This window comes from Physeter macrocephalus, chromosome 6 (genome assembly GCF_002837175.3).
Source record: "Physeter macrocephalus isolate SW-GA chromosome 6, ASM283717v5, whole genome shotgun sequence".
Lineage (NCBI taxonomy): Eukaryota > Metazoa > Chordata > Mammalia > Artiodactyla > Physeteridae > Physeter > Physeter macrocephalus.
The window spans coordinates 52,812,168-52,833,234 of record NC_041219.1 but is presented as its reverse complement, the minus strand read 5'-3'; the positions used below and the strand labels follow the sequence as shown (position 1 = coordinate 52,833,234).

Here is a 21,067-nt window from a genome sequence, read left to right as displayed (position 1 = left end):
AGGAAGGAAGGAAGGGAAGGGAAGGGAAGGAAGGGAGAGAGAGAGGGAGAGAGAGGGAGAGAGAGGAAGGAAGGAAGGGAGGGAGGGAGGGAGGGAGGGAGGGAGGGAGGAAGGAAGGAAGGAAGGAAGGAAGGAAGGAAGGATGGAAGGAAGGAAGAAATCTGAGGCCGCGATGGGCTCGTGGACTCTGAGGACTCAGGTGTCCAATGTCGCCGTCACGCACCCCCCACCTCCCCCATCTCCATCGTTACCCTTCCTAATACACCTTGTGACCCCACGTTTGAGCAGAAGAGGCCCACCGACCAGTCTCCTGTGTCCACTGTGACAGGACGTCGCATGTGGTGCAGAGTCAGGCAGGCCCGCTGAGACACCGGACTCCCCCAGTGACCAGCTGAAGGACCTTAGGAAAATCACACGACCACTGAGAGCTCGCTTCCTGATCCGTGAACAAGGACAATCCCACATCGCAGGGTTTACTACGAGTACGAAGTGAATTACACACGCATGTACGCGCTTTTGCGCAGGTGCCATCTCTGTGCCCCATACACACTGCCTCCCTCTTCTACGAGTTAGGTGATACAGCTGAGGTCCAGGAGCATTTTCACCACCAATCTGTACAAGTTCGTTGCATCCATCTGCCCCGGGCTGCAAACGACAGTTACTGGACACAGAAGGCCGGGAAGAGGCTCTGAGCAGAGCAAGCAGCACAGGGGGCCCAGGTGGAGGGACGCGGGCACCGGGGCGGGGCGGGGCACAGGGCCTTGCGTCCCGCCAGGGCAGGCACCTGGCTTCGGTGACACTCTCGGCTTTAGGGACCGACGCTAGGGTTAGCAGCTGAAGTCACACCAGCCAGTGTCAGGTGGTCTTAAGGCGAAGCCCAGAAGCCCCCTGATGAAGGGCTGAAGGACGGGGTGGGAACACTGATTTAGTAACTTCTGTGACCTGAGAGGCTGTGCAGAAAACATCTGGAAGGCTGGCCCTTCTGTCGTGCGCATGTTCCGAACCTCCTCGTAAAATCATTAGAAATAACCCTGTGAACGCAGGCAGTCACGGAATAAAGTCTCAGCGCCTCTGCTGCAGTGACCAGGATCTCCCACCAAATAGTAGCCTTCAAATCACTAGAGATTCTTTCTGAAAAGCAAGACCTGAGGCGTGTTCACTTACAAATGCAGGTAAATGTATAACCGTGGGGTCTGGGCACGAATCCTGTGCCGTATGCACACATCTGCCCGTCCCGGTCTTGGCGCCCCGGGAGCCTCATTTTGGACACCCCCGGACTGTCCTTCAACACTGAGTTCAAGGCCCCCGAAGTGTGAGCTCTGATGCTGGACGAGGGCGTGTGGAAAATTAGGAAACACGTGGTCTCCAGGTGACAGCACGAAAGAGGCAGGGAGCACAGCAGGTGGACACGGTCTCTACAGTCTCCACACCTGCCCCCAGGCCCTCCGAGGGCACAGCCTCCAATCGCGGGGCCAGCCTTTCCAAACACCAGCCTTCCCGGCCTCCTTCTTTCTCCTCATCAAAACCCAGCTCGATAAAGACAAGGCCAAGGGTCCCTGACTACAGTACCACTTGATCCTGTCCTTCCCATCGTATATTTTTGACAACTGCCCTTAAACGGAAAGGGAAATAAATGGGTGGCAACTACCTGAGCACAAAGTTTGGGGGAATTCCATGAATCTGGAATAAAGATCAGTATTTCTTTTAGATGGTAGAAGAAAAACAGAGTAAGAACTGTCACTTCAGGGAAAACAACTCACATCATCAGTTCAGACTGAGCAATTTCAAGGTAGAGAAGGAACACACTCACGGGAAGACCCTTGGGGGAAACGCACAGTGTCTGCCAGGAGTTCCACGAGAACCTGGGGAAACAACGCAGGCGCAACTGCTCTCTGCTCCGAGCGCCGCAGGCCGGGCACGGCAAAGAAAGTCCTCACGGGGATGGTTCCAGGCGTGTAGAGGCATCAGGGCTCGAGCACACACGCGGGACCACAGGAGCACGGAAAAGGGGTGCGTGGCCCACCCAGGGATCCAAGGAGGGCGCTCTGGAGGAACACGGAGGTAGGCGCCAGCTTTAAGGTAGGTAACGGTTTGCAAATGAGATCACGAGGCTCAGAGACAGTAAGTAAGCTGCCAAGGTCACACAGCTGGTGAGCGGTGCGGCCAAGACCTGAGTTCCAGGAGCACAGCGTCTGCTCAGAGGCTTGGCGTGCTGCCGCCAAGGCGCGTTTCCTTGGAGTCCTGCTCTGCCTTCCCCCGCAGAGGCGTCTTCACCACGATCTCCTCCCCACCGTGACCTTCATGACGAAGGACAGAGACTCCATGGAAATGTCCTGGAGCAGAGCGTCTGGCGTCTGGAATGACATCCTGCCCTCCTCCCAGCGTCAATTCTCTGGAGTTTCCACAGGCTGCATAGAGCAGGGGATCATCCAGCCCCAAGCCCAGAGTCTGGGGCTTTGGGGAGGGGAGATGTTAACTTAATACTGGGCTTGGCCACAACCAACAAAAACGAAGCCAGAAACACTCAGACCATTCACACATCAGTCCCCACAGAGAGGAGGCTGTGGGCCATGAAGCCTAAGACATTCCCACTGGAGACTTTGTAAAAGGCGGGAGGACTGGAGTCACTCACTGGTCAGGCCCCAGGCCCCTCTGGTCTCCACCCACTTTCAGCGACCAAGGAAAGCAGGATGTTCCCTCAGGGCCGGGTCCCCATGGAGGCCGTTTTCCCAAAGGGAAGGTGGCACTCGGAGGATGCTTGGCAAGTACCCAAAATTCACCAACTGCCAAAATATGCTTAGCATTCCTGGGCCCTAACCTTAAAATGTCATGGGAAATTAAAACAAACAAACGCAAAAAATCAACAAAATCAGCATCCTTGATTCTCTGTCCCGAGCAAAGGGCCATTTGCCAGACTAACCAGATGGTGATGATAAATTAAGACACTGAAGGAAGTAACAGTGGAGGAGGCCTTGGCAGTGGTTCAGACACCGTGACAGACAGAGGACCCCCACCTGCCGCCCCAGGGTCCTCTCTGTCTCATCAGCTTCAGAGGAGCCCAGGAGAGCAGGGGCTGCAGAAGGGCAGTTTGGAAAGTCAGAGTGAACCAGCAGGGTCAGGCCGAGACCCCCGGCCGCTCCACGTCACATGCTTTTGACGCGACAACACACAGGGGCTTCCCAGCTGCAAGTGGGACAGGTGATTTGGGATCATTCCTAGGCTGACTCTTCCCTGGTCCAGGCAAGCAGATCTCAGGTCACTGGAGGCCAATTCCAGCTCCACAGACCACAGGGAAACAGCTCCAGGATCTGGGTGGCACCCTAAATAAGAGAAAGGCTCTGAGCTGGAATGACGGCCCTGCCCTGGGACAGTCACTGCCTGCATGAGCTCCATATATCATTCTCAAGGAAATAACTTTCCTCACGGGAGAACCTGCTCTCAGCTGACGGACGAGCGCTGCCAAAGCCCTTGGCAACACGCGTGAAATCACCCTGGGGGAGAGGTCGCCCTCCTCACGAGGAGGCCCCGTCCTCACGGGGCTGCGAGGGGGTCCCTGCTGCAGTTCTGCGGCAACGCGTGGCCACCCGGGACAGGACCGCTGTCCGGACCAGAGACCGCCGCCTCTGTGGGGCGCTGCCCTCGAGAGGGGCCCCGTGATGCGAGTGGCCCAGCGGGCCCACGGGGAAGAACCAGCCCGCTCCCCTCACCTCACTTCCACTCAAGCTGCCGGCTGAGCTGCTGCTCAGCCGTCCGAGGAGCGGGCGGCCGCTCTGCCCGGGATCCCGTCTCCGCTCCCATCCGGCGGGACAGTGGGGTCTGGTGTCTGCGGGAGGAGGAGGAGGCCCCCCCTTGGGGGAAAGGCTCACTGGGGCTGCTTCCGAGGCCTTCTCAGAAGGGCCCTGGGACAGCTGGTTTGGGCCTCAGCAGACGCTACTGGGCCGGCCGCACGCCTGAGGCCTCGCACGGCGATTTCTCCCTCTGGAGGACGCTGCACGCTTCGCCGGCGCTTTGGTTCTGGAGGCCAAAGGAAGGAGTTTCCAAGCACTGCCTCGGTGAGGTGACTCCGGCCCCTGCACGTGGACCCTCCGACAGACTCTTCTGTGGTTTCCTGCTGGCAGGGGGTGGGGCTCACAGCATGTCCCGAGGTCACAGGACAGGAGGCTGTCAGACGCTCCTTTGCTCGGGAAGCAGGTGATGGAGGAACAGGGGCGACCCGCTGAGTCAGGACTGTGACGTGGGCTGCATGCCCCGCCGCTGGGCACTGCCGGCGCTGCTACCACCCAGGGCTCTGATGTCCACAGGCCCTGGGAGACCGGTCCCGGACGGCACCCGGGGCCGTGTGGCTGTGCGGCGAGGGACGGGATCGCTAACTGCCCCTCCACACCCACCGCCTCCGCGGCGTCCAGGGGGAGCGCGTGCTCACGTGGGGCACAGAGAAAAGCAGGTCACGCGGACGCAAGGGGGAGATACTGAATTACCAAGCGTCGGGCAGTGACCGAGAGGCCAAGGAGGGGAAGCGCAACAGGGACAAGTCCGAACTGTCCCAGGAGACCCACCAGGCGGGAGTGGGGGGCCTGCAGCCCGCATAGGCCCCTCAGGAAGCTGAGGGGCTCGTCCATTGCCACAGCCCTTGGCTCCCCGTCTGCAGGATCCCAGGGAACTTTTGCTGTTACGCTAGTTTTCTAACATTACGTGACTTTTGCTGCTATTAGTACAACATCTCCCAAAGGTGTCTTTTTGGCAGGTGGAAATCCTGGCACACGTCACTCTAACTGGCCAAGGCAAAGAGGTCTCTTTTAAGGCATGTACCCGAGTCTCCATAAAAAAAAAACACCTTACCAGGGCTTCATGTAGCTCTCTTGATAACATATCTTTCATGTGTTGAAATATCTCAGAGATGAAATTCGACTTGACCCTTAACTGTCAGCTGGGTCACCCCGCAGAACGGCCACCTCTCTGCTGTCTAAAGCGCTGGGGTCTGCTGTGTTTTCTCTTAAATCCCCCAGAGCTGAGCTCTAGCTGCAATTCTGCTGTTCCCACCTGGCCGCCCAAGTCCACACACCTGTGCACGCACGGGAGCCACGGGTGCGGCCAGCAGACCGGGGGTGGGGGGGTCCCTACAGCTCACGGTACGGGAGCTGCCCACCAGCCCACTCATGGGGCTAGCCTCTGAAATCTTAAGAAGAGGCGGGTAAAGATAGGATGGCCCACAGGTCAGCCCAGCCTGGCTCTCTGCTCCTCCTGCTGCGTGCTGCTGCCGGCCCCTCTGCACCCCCAGGGCTCTAGCACGCCTTCATCACACCAGCCACCTCCTGAGCGCACCCACGGGACGGTCTGCTGCACAGGGCTCTCCCGGCCTTCTGTGGTTCTGGTGCCCTCAGTGTGGCAGAGCAGGTGTTCGGTAAAGCATCTTGAATAAACAATCAAGGTGGAAGGTCTCAGCCTGGATCTGAACTACAGCAACACTTCACTATACTTTTAAGGAATTGGTTGGACATAATCTGGTCTCGGTTTCCTCATCTTGACACACAACACTGAGGGCCTCTGCGTGTCTCAAGGAGCTCGATGCTGTTCCAGGCCCCAAGAAGAGGCAGGAACACCACCTCTGCGAAGACAGCAGCCGTTCCCTTAGCGCCCGGGACAGAGAAATTCCTATGAAGATGCCAACACCCTGCAAGACTCCACGGAGGAAGGCTCTGAAAAGACACCATCTCAGACGACCTGATGTCCTAAACGCATGTCCTCACTTCACCGTGGAGAACAGCTGAGCTCCAGGGAGCATCTCGCTCACTGGAGGACCAGGCCCGTACAAGCACGCGGAGCGGAGAGGTGGGAGGGGAGAGAAGGACCACGAGTCTGCCCGCCAGGCACTGCAAGATGATGAGCTTTTCCCAAGATGTGCATTTGGACTGCACCCCTCCCCTCCGGGGCACTTCAGTCCAGAGTGCGTCCCAAGCTGGCTGCGAGGGGCTCTCGGGGGGCCAGCTGCACAGCCCCAGAGCGGGCTTGGCCTCTGAGCCGTGGAAGGTGGGAAGCGAGGCCCTGCCCATAATCCAACGTTCAACAGGGACAAACCCACCTCGCGAGGAAAGGCCCTCTGCTCTGCGACAGGCTCCTTCCAAAGACAGCATCTCCGCAACGGCCTCCCCTCAGGCACCGTAGATCTGTTGTGGGAAAGGAGCCAAGCTCCTCCAGCAATGCCCACAAGCACCACCTGAGGCGCACCTCGGGCCCTCGGGCCCGTCACACCTGCGCTCTCATCTGTCAGCCGGTCCCTGAGACGTCCGGGCACGGGGGCCTGCGCGGCTGGTGCTGGGAGTTCAGAGCCCTCTCCAGCGGCCAGCCGGGCACCCACGAAGCACTGTCCCTGCGCTGACTCCAGGCCAGGAGGTGGCTCGGAGGCCCTGGGGGCTTGTAGGGAGCCACACCTTCCCTAGGCCCACGTGTAACCCTAGCTCTGCCTAAGAGAAGCTATAATCCTGCACAGTCCTCTGACTGTCACGTGGGTGCTGAAATTCAGCTTAACGTCAACCTATCCAGGACTGCTTTTCTTCCGTTCCTCCAGTGAAGAGCCCCCAGGGTGTCGTGGAGTTAGCAGGTGACCTCACAGCCCATCCATGCAGGCTGAGGAACAAGCAAGGCCAAATTTAGCCAAGCCCTGCAGAGATTCAACACCCACTGTCTCAGGACCAGACACGGCCAGCCCTCCTCAGTGTTCTGTTTCCCCAAATCTCTGCTGGCTGGGAACACAGCCCAGCAGGCCAGCCGGTCCTAACCCCGCAGGATGCATCGCCCAGTCAGCAGAAATAACCCTAACTCACTCGCACTCTGATTATGCCAGCATTTTCTGGAATCTCCACCAACGATCATAGTTGATATTCCTGTAATCCTTTTAAATAAACGAGTTTGCACATGTTTTAGCTTATTTGCTCTTGACAACAATCTTATGAAGTAGAGCAGCAGGGAGCCTTTTTTCCATTTTATGATCTTAATAGATGGGGAAGCTAAGGCTCAGAGAGATGAATGACCGAAGACAGCAAGGATAACAGGCCGCATCTTCTCTTCAAGATCTGTGTTTGTTCGCTTTAGACCCAGCTCTGCTCTCCGAGGCTGTGGTCACCTCAGAAGATGAGCACATTCTGGGGTGCAGGGCGATCACTGTGGTTCAGGAAAATGGACTCCTGTTCTAAAACATTTCCTCGCTGTCTGACAGCCCACACAGTCCCGGCACGGCTGCCGACGTGTACACAGCGTCACATGCTGGGAGGCGTGTGCCCACAACCTAACAGGGGCGGGCAGGCCACTGCTGTCCAGTGCGGTCTGTATCACTTTCTTTGTCCTCACGCACTCTCTTCCCTGGTCTCCTACAGGGAACAATCAAATGGAGGCTAATTTTACATTTAGGGCCTGTCCTTACTTCTCCTGACTTTAGTCTAGAATGGTGGTGGTCAACCAGGTGCTCTTTTCCTCTGGGGTCACCTGGCAATGTCACAACCTGGGAAGGGGGGGTGTCCTGAGATCCAGTGGGAAGAGGCCAGGGATACTGCAAACAGCCAACAACGCAGCACAACAAAGAACTATCCGTCCAAACGTCAACAGTGCTGAGCCCGAGAGCCCTGCCTGGAAATCACAGCAGACTACCTCCCACCTCTCACTGATCAGGCCAACCAGCACACCAGATGCTAGATCGCGGCCCAATGGACAAGGTCCTTAGGACAGAGCAGTGATGCTGCCACCAGAGTGAGGCGGCCTGAACCTCGGAGGGCAGCGCGTGGAGGGCCCGTCGGGAAGGGCCGTGTGGGGCACACAGTCCACGTGCCGGGCGGACATGCCCCGCCCTTCACTGTCCTTCGGTATGGAGGAGTCTCTCTCTCACGGAGATGCTGCCCGTCCCGCCGTCCCCCGTCCACCCGCCCAGCCCTCCGGCGTGGGGCCTGGGGACAGAGGCCAGGTGCTGGAGGCTGACAGGTACGTCAGAAGGCCCGCTCACTAAATGCAGGGGGAAAAGCACACGTGGAAACACGACGGGGAAAAACACTGCTTCTTTCTCCGTGTCCCCAACTCTCTTCTTTTTCCGTTTTCCAAAAACATCCCCTATGAGCTCGCAGGGCCCGTCATGACACGCCTGCCTGAGGCTGGGCCTGGATGTGCTCAGGTCTCCCGAGCTGCTTCTGCGCCCAACCCAAGTTGATCCAACACGGCAGAACCCAAAATGCTCACTGCAATGACAAACACGCTTAGCCCGGATTTAAGCGTCATTTTACGTGAGTGGAGTCTGGAGTGGCCCAAACTCTGACAGGTAAGAATGTCCGTGTTTAACTCCTGTCATGGGTGATTCTGCTCAAAGTGTCAGGACAGAAGGAGGCAGATCCTCATCTCTCCCTCTCCTCTGGCAACCCCACCCAGGGCCAAGCCAGGCAACTACTGTGAATGGCAGCTGTAAAGCATCAATAGTAAGAGAAGGAAACCGTCAGCTCCACCATCCCCAGGGCCTCTTAGAGAAGTGTGATAAGATGCGAGCGTAGAGGAGAAATAAGCAACAGGCGTACAAGTCAGAAGTAGCTAGACTGTTGCCTGAGAGCAGCCCTGAACATCATCCCGGAGCACAAGCCTGGCTCCTCCAGACGGACAGGGAGGTTCCATGTGGAGGGACATCTTAATAGCACGACTTTAGGCTTGGTATCATTTGTACTGATCAAAGAGTGCTGATACGGAGAAAATGAAAAGCAGTCGATTCAACATCATTATTCTCCTCCTCCGTCTCTTCTGATCTCCCCCTTCACATACCAGTGATGAAACCCTTTGCTCTCGAATCTACCCTCTTTGCAAAGGCACATTCTCAGCCCTGGGGTCACCGCTAAAAATCTGGGGACACGTATTTCCCAGAAATAACCAAATGCACATTCACGGATGACACGGGCGTTCGTGCGTGTTTTTAGAAAGTCATCTTGGTGGAGCCGACACGCAGCTCTCTTCCCGCTGCCCCGTGCACACAAGCTGAGGCTGGAGGCCTCGGGAGTGGAGGGCGCGGCACTGTGCGCGTCCTGTACTGACTCCACCCGGCTCTGCCCGGTCAGTCACGGGGCCTCGATCCAGTCTGCAAAATGCTACCTTCCTCACAGCCTACGGTGTGATTAGATGAGGGATGCGTATACAGAAGGCGTCTGGACAGTGCCTGGCACACAGTAAGTGCTACACACTAGCTGTACCCCATTACGCGTCTTCCTGAATTGTTCTCTATGAGTTCATGTGACATCAGCCCCAAGGGCAGATGCACCAGTATAAACACTTGGGGGAGACTGACAGCAGTGAGCCCTATTTTTATCTGAGGGAGACTCCAGCAGAGGCAGGGGCTCTCCCGGTTGTAAACACGACGGCCCCTTGGTGTGGTATTTGCAGCCGCCTGGAGCACGGCCGTCGGCTCTCAGCAGCCCCCGAGGGCAGAGGGCAGCAAGACTCTGGCCCTTCCCGCAGGCAGCTGGCCAAGCCCCGTTGCCCCAGGGCCCAGAGCCTCCACTGGGGCTGCCTTCCCCGCACCCAGATCCCTGTGTTCCTGGGCCTCCAGCAACGCTGACGCCCCACTGAAGGCAGGCAGGGAGCTGGTTTAGAGGAATTCACAGGAGACAGAACCTAGGGCAGAGCCTTCTCTTCTAGAGGAAGAACGTACTAACCCAGATAAGTCTGCTGGTGGCAAATGGTGGGAGGGAAATTTTACAGCTGGTCTCTCCAGCCTGGTCTTTCTAGATCCTGACTCAGTTCTAGAAAACAGGGGAACGAGAATAAACAGCCTATTATAACCGTATTGTGACAACATCAGCTCTTCTCCTTCGGCACCAGGTTGAGCTCAGGCGTCTTACAGACTCTCCACCCTCAGGTCCCTAATCACACTTTTTAGGTCTGATCTCTGAGCAGCCACAAAGTACCAGGAGGATCACACTCTCAGGAACTCACTTCCACTGATGCCCGGCTTTATTACCTTGGAAGAACACGAGAACTGAATGAAAACATGTTTATTTAGGCCTCTGCACTGAAACAGCCCCGATTTCGTCGTGTGTTTGAGGCCCAGGACCTTCCAGAGCCCCGACCTCCGTCTGGCAGCACAGTCTGCAGGGGCCCCCAGTAGGGTCAAGCTTTCTTGGGGAGTCGGCTGTGATGGAGGCCCAGTCACACCGGGACCGGGGGCACAGGAACCACAGAGAAGCAAGCAGGTGCCTGAATTGCAGGGCCCGAGCTCTTCCGGTGATCGGGGCCCCTTAACACAAAATAACCACCAAAGACCTACAATTCCAGGCAAGGACACTATGAAACAACAGTGACACAGTGGAAATAACCCTGACATTTTACAGAAGTACAGAATAGGAACTCATACTAGGGACAGTTTCATACGATTAATGCACAGTCATGGAAAGCTGGTGAGTACAGAAATAGAGGTAAAGAACACGTAAGAGGCAACAGAAATTCTGACTCAATTTTAAGGATTTTTCTAGCAATCACTAGCATGGCCCCAGGAGCCTGTTCTTAGTAGGCAGAGCTGGGGCCCCGGACACCCTTCTGCCAGAAGGTATCCCCAAACTGCCCTTTATACCAACGCCCCTCTGGGAGTGATGGGGGCAGTCTGACCTCACCTGTGGACACCATCAAGGGCGAGGTCAGGTTTGCTTGGCTTGGGTGTAGGGGCGACTCAACCTCTCACCCACTGTCCTTCTTGGAGCAGAGCCTCGCCTCCCCCAACCCCTGCCCCCAGAGCAACTGTGGAGCAAGAGGCGTTACCGCAGCACGCACGTCTTCTCCCCGCAGGCCCTTAGGATGGATCTACTTGCTGGCACTTGCTGGATGCTTGGCTGGATCTGAGGTGCCAGGTAAGGCCTGGTTTTGGAGTCTTGGTGAGGTTGTAGAGCTCTGTGAAAGGGCCCGGCATTCAGGGAGGAGTCTTCCCGAAGCTGTCTGCTGGCTATGACACGCCGGCAAGGCCCAAGCGGGGGCTTGTCTTCAGTGGGTCCCTCAGGGGACAGGACGGGAAAAGAGGGCAGCCCATTCTCACTGCTTCCTGCGCCCCCGTCACACGCAGGAGCCCTCCTGGGCAGTGTCCCAGTGAGGGAAGGGCCAGGGAACCAATGAGAGAAAAAGAGAATGGGCTTCAAGTTTCAGAAAGAAACTCGACCCAAAGGGAGCTCTCCAGGGTCTTCAGCCTGACTCTCTTTTCTCCCAGCCTTCTGCAGGGCCCAGGACAGACCCGACTGACTGATTTCAGAGAAGGGGGAGGGCGGCGAACAGGCCGGGAGAGGCAGGCGCTCTCCCTGCCAGGACCAACTCCCAACCCAGTGATGGTGTTGTGGCCGCGCAGGGACCCAAGGGGGCCGCTGGGTGGAGGGGAGGCCGGGAGGCCGCTTCACACCAGGCCGCCATCGCCTAGAGCAGCAGTGGGCGCAGACTGGCGCTGAGGGCCCCCCTCCGACGTGCCCTCTCCTGGCCCCATTCAGCACCCAAACGGCTGTGCCCCTGTGGTCAGCGGGCCGGCCGGCACCAGAGGCCCCGCTGCCAAGGTCACAGTGTGTGTGAGAAGGGGGCTCAGCCCTCCAGGCTCGAGGAGCCAAGCAGAACTGGACCCCCTGCCTCTGTGTCCAGGTCACAGAAACAGAGCTGGGAGGACAGAGCAAGGACCGTCCCTGACGCCAGGCGACAGCCTCAAGGCAGCGAAGAGGGGCCCAAGCGCTCCGGTCCCCAGGGCACCAGCTAGTCGGAAAGAGGAGGGCACGGCCCGGGCTCAGGCAGAGGCGGGCTCCACGGAGAGGTTTTTCCTTCACCTGCTCCCGCCTCAGGGCCCTCATGTGGGATGACGGAATGGGGGACACAGGTGGCATCTTCCTCCACGCAAGGAAGCAAAATGTCTTCCACCATGCCGCCCGCAAACAGGGGCCCTTCCGCTAATGGGAACCTGTATTTTAGGTATAAACACCCTGTTTCCCCATTTTAATACACCTATGTTCTCTCCCGAGCCCAGCCCAGGAGTGAGAATCCTGAGGCACCTTGGTTTCACGCCCACTCCTGAGACCTGCCTGAGCGACCCCTCCCCACCCTCCAATCAGGAAAAAGGGGAGGAAAAGAAATACTCAGAAACCTGAAGATTGTTTGGAATTTATTCTCTTAAATAAGAATGGTAACACTTGTTAAAAAAAAATTAAAAGCACAACACCTTAGTTTCACAATAACGGAAAAACAAAGTTACACAATTAAATAAAAACAACTCACAAAGAAACACACCAAAACGCACAACAGCACAGGTCAGAGACGAAGGCAAAGGCGAGGCTTCACAGCAGGAAGGCCGGAGACAGACAGGCGCACCGTCCCTGGCACAGCTCTGGCCTCTGTACCACTCCTGGGGGCCCGCCTGCTGCCTGCCCCCGCCCCCCACCCCAAGCTTAACGGGTCAGGGAAAGAGGGTGCAGAGCCCCTTACCTCACTGGCCAGGCCTTCAAGGCCTTCTGAGGCCCCTTTCAGGAGAGACTAAGGAGTCCACTGTCTACAGACACACTAAGCACCAGGAGACGGCAGGAAACTGTGCTAACAGACCCGCGCCTGGAAGCGAAGCGGCCCCCTGGGGCTCCTGAGCGAGAGCCCTGCTCCCCTGCTTTGTCTGAGTCACCTTTCTGGGGTGGGGAGTGTGCACTGCTCATGTCCGGGGACACTTGCCCCCGCCTCCCCCGGGCACCTGGCTGCTCTGCTCTCCCCAAAGCCCGATGGGAACACTACGCCAGGTCAGTGGCACGGTCCCCAGTGGAAGCCAGAGCCACGGGACAAGAAGCTTGGGGAAGCTTCACTAGTATTGTTATTACCACTTAGGGCACAACATATAAACGTGTACTTGTAGATATGAAACTAAGCCAGCGCAAACACACGTGTGTATATATGTAAGTGTTCACACATCACCGTCTACTTGGACTCTTGGGGTGGGGTTGGAGAGTGAAGCTGGATTCGGAATTCTCTTTGCTTTTCTAATAGGTTTTCCAGAAATGCCTATAAGGGAAGAGGGCTTGGGAAGCAGTGGGAAGATCTCATAACTTCCTCCTAACAGCAGGAACCCAGGATTGTACCACGCGTGGCTATTCTAGCTGGTGTGGGAAATGCCTGCATCTCCTAATGGCTCATTCAGCATCCAAACTACGGAACCCAAGGGTGACTGTGCAATGTGTGTGGGGACGCGGCATGCACCAGCCACAGCGAGGCAGGCTTTTATGTTAAGATCATCTCTCCATAAGACGACAGACATGAAGCCTTTCTCCCATCCCATGTCTGTCACCTGTACTGGAAGCTAAGCTCTTCTGTTCCCTATGATACCCCATGCCAGTACGCTTCAGTTCTGGTTACCCACTATGTGAGGTGTAAAGGGGATTCCTCTGGATGAAAAAAGGATCTAAAAACCTTCAACTGAGGGTCTTGTATTCAAGGGCAAAACATCCCACTGGGGGTTTTCTTTCTCTGTCCGTTGTTATCCAAATGTTTCCTCAAGTCAGGGCAGGTACTATGAGGCCAGGGTAAGAAAATCTGTGCCAGGTCCACTGACCTGCAGCACTAAGTATAAGAAGCTTGGAAACAAAGCACTTACTGATTTTGAGAACAGCAAGAGGGTTTCTACATTAAAAGCGCATTACAAACAAAGATGCTAAATCAGGCAGCAGCCGCAGGCCAGGGGGCCAGAGACAGAGGACACCGGACCAGGTTCTAACTCATGGGTTTGTGGGGTTTTTTGGCACCAGCAGTCATTTTGGTGTAAGAGGAGAAGAACATCAGGAAAAAGAGGGAAATGCCACAAACTAAAGGGGGGCACAGAGCAGTGCCAACCACAGTCACGGCTCCTCCAGACCGACCTCCTGCGGGATGCGGATCTGGGGCGTGAACCACGCTCCACGTACTAGCAGCTCTGCTCAGAGTGCAGCCCAGGGGACGTGCCCGGAACCAGCCTGACCACTGCCGTCCACAACACACTTCCTGAAGCCCCGAAACACCTGGGTTTTTCTGAAGCTTTTCAAAAGGAAGTTCTAGTTAACCAATCAAAGCTTTAGTTTGGGATTTAAAGAAGGAAATCCTTATTAAAGGAGAAAAAGAAATCAATTTCCTGCCAACTATAACATACACCCATGACCCTGCTCCTCTTCTATGAAGGGAAAGTGCTGGTGCCCTGGGGCACGTCCACACTCGGAGCCACACTCTCGGAAAGCTCGGGCCTCCAGAGGCAGGTACTCACTGGACCCCAGCGGCCCCGGGCGCTGGCCTTGCCACTGCCCACAGGGCACCTCCAACTGGGCTTCACATCTTGAACCCCTCACGCTATGACATCATGCTAGCGCATCACCTTCAGAATCAAGGAGGTCCTCAGGACTTTGATTCTGTCACCACAACCCCAGCTCTCATCTTCTCTCCCTGCTTCACAGAATGGTCCTCTTCTCTATGGAACCCTTAATTCTCCACAACTCCTAAAAACCTGAAGCCCACTATGCTTTCAAAGCAGGCAGTCAGACGGCAAACTGAACCGGACAGAGTGCACGACCTTGGCTCAGGAATGGCCTGACCTCCACTGGCTTTGCTCTCCTTCAGATGCCCACAAAGAGAGCCGAACATTTTAGTTGTTTGCTGAGCACCCAGGTGGTTCTCACCTGCTCAAAGGCACACTCCCTGTCTCTACCAGCTCCCCTGTTGCAAGGGCCGTCAGCACTTCTGATTCAGATTATAAAGGGGCTCAAGGGGTACCAAGTCATTCGTAGCTTAAACATGGCTATAAAATATTGGTCCAATCTGCAGGGCACTTAAAAACGTGCCTAGACTTTATCAGGGCACACGTAGTAGCAGAAGCTGAGTTCACCTAAGCTCCAGTCACTGCACCCGGGGGCACTGCCCAGCGTCTGGGACACCCTCCTGCCCCAGAGCAACACCACGGGGTCTGCGTTAGTTCCGGAGCACGGGCGAAGGAGCAACTCTGCTAACCTCCCATTTGAAGGCTGAGTGGATAATTTTTCTCTTCTCCCATTTTGGAAATTCCACTACCAACTCCCTCTCCGTAGTTTCTGGCCTTAGCTGATAATCTTGAGTTTTCAGTATGGTGATTTCTGTGAGTTTGTAAACGGCTGCTTGAGACCTATTTGCTCTGAAGGGAAGAAACTTGTGACAGGTGAAAACAGGGCCCTGACGACTTCCTCTCCGACTGGCTACAGTGACCGTGGGCTATGAGCCGTCGGGGCTGCGCAGGGCATCAGGACCACCCACGTCTGTGGAACTGCGGACACACGTCACAGGCGTGTTGGGCAGGGAGTAGGGAGAGGTGATTTTTAAGGAAAAAAACACAATTCTTCACAAGAAGTCTGGTGCCCATGAGCCCTTCCTTCTCCTGACCTTCAAACCTTCAAGACCAGAATAAATGTGTTTTTAGATGTGGGGTGGTGGCACTCACCTCCTGACAGAGGAAGAGGTTAGTGAAAGTGGGACCAATTAGGGCCTGATCCTTGTTAGGAGTTCAAATGCCCCAAAATGACCAGGACAGGGCATGTCCTTCAGTGGTTACAGGTGAGGTGGGAGAGCAGCAGCAGCTCACCTAGACACCTGAGCAGGGAAGAGGACGGAGGATGTCCAGTTCAGGTGGACACACATTCAGACCTTGGGGCCTTTTCACAATTCCACGCTCTATCCAAGGAGCCCACAGCGAGGGACTACAAGAAGGCCCTGCTGCCCTGGGTCATCACTTGGGTCAGTGCTAAAAGCAGCCTGTTTTGAACTCCTGTTCCCTAGACAGGGCCTGGGCCAACCCCCTGAGGTATCTGATGGATGTGGGCAGGTCCCAGCACTCCAGCAATAAAAATTTGAGATTCTGAATAGACAGTACCGAAGCCTGGGTGACACCACTCACCAGACAGCACCCCTACTGGCTCACGGTCGGCCAGTGAAACTCCCCTCTGATTTGTACCAGCACCTCTGACAGGCCATAGAGAAAGGGGACTCCGAATGCAAGCAGCTGGCACATGAAAAAGGAGTCCAGAGGGTTTTGGGCTACCTGATGCCCAATTGAAGAAATGTTGCTTTGGAGGTGCTGGCTCATCCCCTTGGCCTTGTCACAGAGGCCGAGAGAGTGACGCGCCACCCAGCCAAACAAGGAAGTGAGGCTACCTGGAGTTCTCTCGGCAGGGCTGGCAGTGGTGCTGGGCCGTCCGTTGGTGTCTGCAGCCGGGCCGTCCTGCAGGGGTCCCCTGGCCTCCTAGGAAAGTCCACAAGAAGAGGAAGAGTGACTGAGTGAAGCACCCACATCTCAGGAGACAATGACGCCTGGCTGCCCGTCTGCTGCCCTCACCAGGAAACCCAGAGCTGCGCCAGGGCACGCTTCACGCGGGAGCCGCAGGCACCTCACGTCCCTTCCCCCACAGGCTCTCTGCAGTCCGCAGAGGCCCTCCGGGAAGCATCAGTCAACTGCACGCCCACAGGGCAACACCACAGAGCGGAGAGAATACACAGCTCACTTGGAAAGACAGATGCGGGAGCTGATGACACTCACTTTTTTTTTTTTTTGTAAAAAGAAGGTTCTTAGATAAGTAATTCCCAGAATATAGAAAGTTCAAGGAATTGGCTGCAGAGCATTTATTTCTAGCCAAGTCCTTTTCTGGTGTCCTCCTCTCAGGAAAGGTGAGATTTTCAAAGGCAAAAGCCTTTTTTTTAACACAGTAAGCAGAAGAGAAGGTCTGACATGGTCTTCCAAATCCAACTCAGGTGGTGCTGGAACATTACCTTACTGAAACCCAACATTAGATTAGGCTTGAAAAGATGCTCCCTCCCCATACCGGACTGTGACCATCTCTCAGGCCCTCCCATTCACAGGAAAGACAATGCAGTGGCCATTCAGGGCCTGCTGGCCACACCCTGACCTGTCACTGCACTGAAACAGCACCTGCTGCCCCCCCACCCACTGCGGCCGATCAACATTACCTTTTCAGACAGAGGGGCCACTGCTGGTCTCTTCCTCTGTACAGGCCCGGACAGCCGGTAACAGTAGTGTGGTTTGCAGTAGAATTTACCTGCAGGCAGCAAGGGGCAGGGGAAGAGGGTGAGCAAGTCTCTGAAATTCCCAGCTTGACCCCTGGTCTTGGCACGGTCGTCCACTCGCCCCGGCACTGGCCTTCCCCAGGCCCGGGCTTCTTGTCCAGGGAGGCCAGGCCCTCCTCTCCCCTGTGCCCGGATGTGTGGAGGCCACGGAGCCATCACCCAATCAGGGCCTGGAGCAAAGACCGAAGCCTGCACGGCAGGGCCAGCAAACAAAGTGGCAGTGTGTGCAGAACAAAGATGTGGTCACATGAAGAGCCAGAGGAGCATTTCTGGAGAAACCAAGAATGAACACAAGCGGTGGCGGCCTGAAGGCTGCCGGGGGTGGGGTGGCACCGAACACGAACCGGCCGGGGCCCTCCTGCTGCCCTTCTGCAAGCACCCGTGAGCCAGCGCCGGTCGAACTGCAGCTCTGACCCACAGTGGGTCAGGATCAGCATTAAAAACAACGCAAAACAAACCAAAAATCCTACAATGCACTATGACTAAAACAAAACAGAATAAAGCCTAATAAAAAGCATCAGCATGCACTGTGGCATCCTCAGAGTCAAGGATTATTTCTCACAGCTCAGCTGTGCCCACCTGGGTTTTCTGGGTCCTAGTGTAACATGTATGTCTTATTGTGGACATGATCAAAAGTTTGAAAAACACCAACCTTGGCTTTTCCCACGATGCTGGTAGTGGGATTCGGTCACTGAGGGTTGTTTTTTCCCGACTCTTTCCTTCCCCCCACTTACAGCCAAGGTTTTCGAAAACTAAAGGATAGACCCTATTACAGAAACTGTTGAAACAGGAGTAATTCCACTCATCCTTCTCATCTGGAGAGAGTGGCTCCTTTGACAAATGAACTTTCCTATTCCCAAAGTTAAAGTAAGAGGACCTAACCAGAAATACAATAGATCAATGAACCTGATTTTTTTTTGAAAAGATAAACAAAATTGACAAACCTTTATTAGACTAATTCAGAAAAACAGAGAGAAGACTCAAATAAATAAAATCAGAAATGAAAGAAGACATTACAACGGATACCACAGAAACACAGAGGATCGTAAGAAACTGCCAAAAACAATTATATGCCAACAAGCTGGATAATCTAGTAGAAATGAATAAATTCCTAGAAACACACAACCTATTAAATCTGAGTCTCATGAAGAAACAGAAAATCTGAACAGACCAATATTGAGTAAGGAGACTGAACCAGTAAATAAAATCCTCACAAAACAGAAAAGCCCAGGACCAGATGGTTTCACTGGTGAATTCTACCAAACATTTAAAGAAGAATTAACAATACTTCTCAAACACTTCCAAATAACTGAACAGGAGGGAACACTCCCAAACTCATTTTATGAGACCATCATTACCCTGATACCAAAGCCAGATAAGGACAGTACAAGAAAAGAAAATTACAGACCAATATCCCTGATAAATACAGACGTAAAAATTCTCAACAAAATATTAGCAAACCAAATTCAATAGCACATTAAAAGGATCATACACCATTATCAAGTGGGATTTATTCCAGGAATGCAAGGATGGTTCATTAGCCATAAGTCAATAAATGGGATTCACCATATTAACAGAAAGAGAGGAAAAAAATATAATCATCTCAACAGATGCAGAAAAGCATTTGACAAAGTACAACATCCTCTCATGATAAAAATGCTCAAAAAACTTGGTATAGAAGCACTGTACCAACAAAATAAAGGCCATATATGACAAGCTCACAGCTAACATCATATTCAACAGCAAAAGGTTGAAAGCTTTTCTTCTAAGATCAGGAACAAGACAAGGATACCCACTCTCAACCATTCCTACTCAATACTGGAAATCCTAGCCAGAGCAATCAGGCAAGAAAAAGAAAAAAAAAAGGCTTCCAAATAGATAAGGAAGAAGTAAAACTGTCTTCGTTTGTAGATGATATGATCTTATATACAGAAAATGCTAAAGACTCCACCAAAAAAACTGTCAGAAATTTAGGAAAGTTGCAGGATACAAAATCAACATATAGAAAACAGTTGTGTTTCTATACACTGACAACAAAACACCAGAAAAAAATGAAGAAAAAAATCACATTCATAATAGCATCAAAAAATAAAATTCTTAGGAATAAACCTAGCCGAGGAGATGAAAGATCTGTACACTGAAAACTACAAGACTTTGATGAAAGAAACTGAAAACACAAATAAATGGAAAGATATCCAGTGATCATGGATCAGAATATTGTTATAATGTTCACATTACCCAAAGCCATCTACAGAGTCACTGTAATCTCTATTAAAATTTCAATGGCATTTTTCACAGAAATGCAAAAAACAATTGTAAAACTTGTATGGAACCACAAAGGATCCCAAATAACCAAAGCAATCCTGAGAAAGAAGAGCAAAGCTAGAGGCATCACACTTCCTGATTTTAAACTATATTACTAAGCTATAGTAATCAAAACAGTATGGGGACTTCCCTGGTGGTGCAGTGGTTAAGACTCTGTGTTCCCAATGCAGGGGGCCTGGGTTCGATCCCTGGTCAGGGAACTAGGTCCCGCATGCCGCAGCTTAAAAAAAAAAATGTAATGAATTGGGAGATTGGGATTGACATATATACACTAATATGTATAAAATGGATAACTAATAAGAACCTGCTGTATAAAAAAATAAATAAAATAAAATTCAAAAATTCAAAATAAAATAAAATTAAGTTATTATAGGGACTTCCCTGGTGATCCAGTGGTAAAGAATCTGCCTTCCAATTCAGGGGACACAGGTTTGATCCCTTGTCGGGGAACTAAGATTCCACAGCCGCAGGGCAACTAAGCCCACATGCCACAACTACTGAGCCCATGTGGCCTGGAGCCTGCAGGCCACAACTAGAGAGAAGCCCGCACACCACAACGAAGAGCCCACGTGCCGCAATGAAAGATCCCGCATGATTCGATGAAGATCCTGCATCTCGCAACTAAGACCCAATGCAGCCAAAAATAAATAGAAAATAAATCTTTGAAAAAAACTGTTATGAAAAAAAAAAAAAAAAAAAAAGACCTCGCACACCACAAAAAAGGTCCCAAACGCAGCAATGAGGATCACACGTGCCACAACTAAGACCTGGTGCAGCCAAATAAATAAATAAGTATTAAAAATAATATGGTACTGACATAAAAACAGACCAATGGAACAGAATAAAGATTCCAGATATAAATCTCTGCATATATAGTCAATTAATATTTAACAAGAGAGCCAAGCATATTTAATGGGGAGAGGATGGTCTCTTCAATAAATGGTCCTGGGAAAACAAGGTAATCACATGCAGAAGAATGACACTGGACCTCTATCTCACACTACTCACAAAAATGAACTTGAATGGATTAAAGACTTAAATGAAGACATGAAACTATAAAACTCCTAGAAGAAAACAAGGGAAATTCACCTTGACATTGGTCTCAGCAATGATTTCCTATATATGACAGCAAAAGCACAAGCAACAAAATGAAAAAGCAACCTATGAGATGGGAGAAAATAGCTCCAAATCATGTATCTGACTGTGGGTTAATATTCAAAATATATATAGAACTCATAAAACCCAACAGCAAAGAACCTAACAACCTGATTAATGCAAATCAAAACCACAAGATATCACCACATACCAGACAGAATGCCTATCGTCAAAAAGACAAGAGGTAACAAGTGTTGGAGAGGGTGTGGAGAAAAGGAAACCCTCGTGCACTGTTGGTGGGAATGTAAATTGGTGCAGCCACTATGGAGAACAGTATGGAGATTCCTCAAAAAATTAAAAATAGAACTACCATATGATCCAGGAATTCCATTTCTGGGTATTTATCTGAAGAAAACAAAAACACTAATTATAATAAAAGATATATGCACCCCCATGTTCATAGAAGCATTAATTACAATGGCCAAGATACAAGAACAACCCAAGTTTCCATCCATGGATGGATATATATATATATATATATATATATATATATATATATATATATATA

General features: G+C 52.9%; 1 protein-coding gene across 28 annotated transcripts in view; it reads right to left on the bottom strand.

The window, feature by feature from the left end:
- Positions 1–21,067, bottom strand: part of MICAL3 (microtubule associated monooxygenase, calponin and LIM domain containing 3) — a 177,330-nt gene that overhangs the window by 43,036 nt on the left and 113,227 nt on the right. For 27 of the 28 annotated variants that reach the window (XR_008617618.1, XR_008617617.1, XR_008617616.1 and 24 more), the window contains 2 exons: positions 16,963–17,051; positions 16,153–16,240 (listed from right to left, as the gene is read on the bottom strand). Coding sequence is in view for 23 of the 28 variants with exons in the window: in XM_028490750.2 (XP_028346551.1) it covers positions 16,153–16,240; positions 16,963–17,051 (177 nt within the window). In the remaining 5 variants the exon portion in view is untranslated. Of the gene's footprint in view, positions 1–12,150; positions 15,393–16,152; positions 16,241–16,962; positions 17,052–21,067 lie in introns of those variants that run through there. The other variant, XM_055085394.1, reaches the window with a different exon arrangement.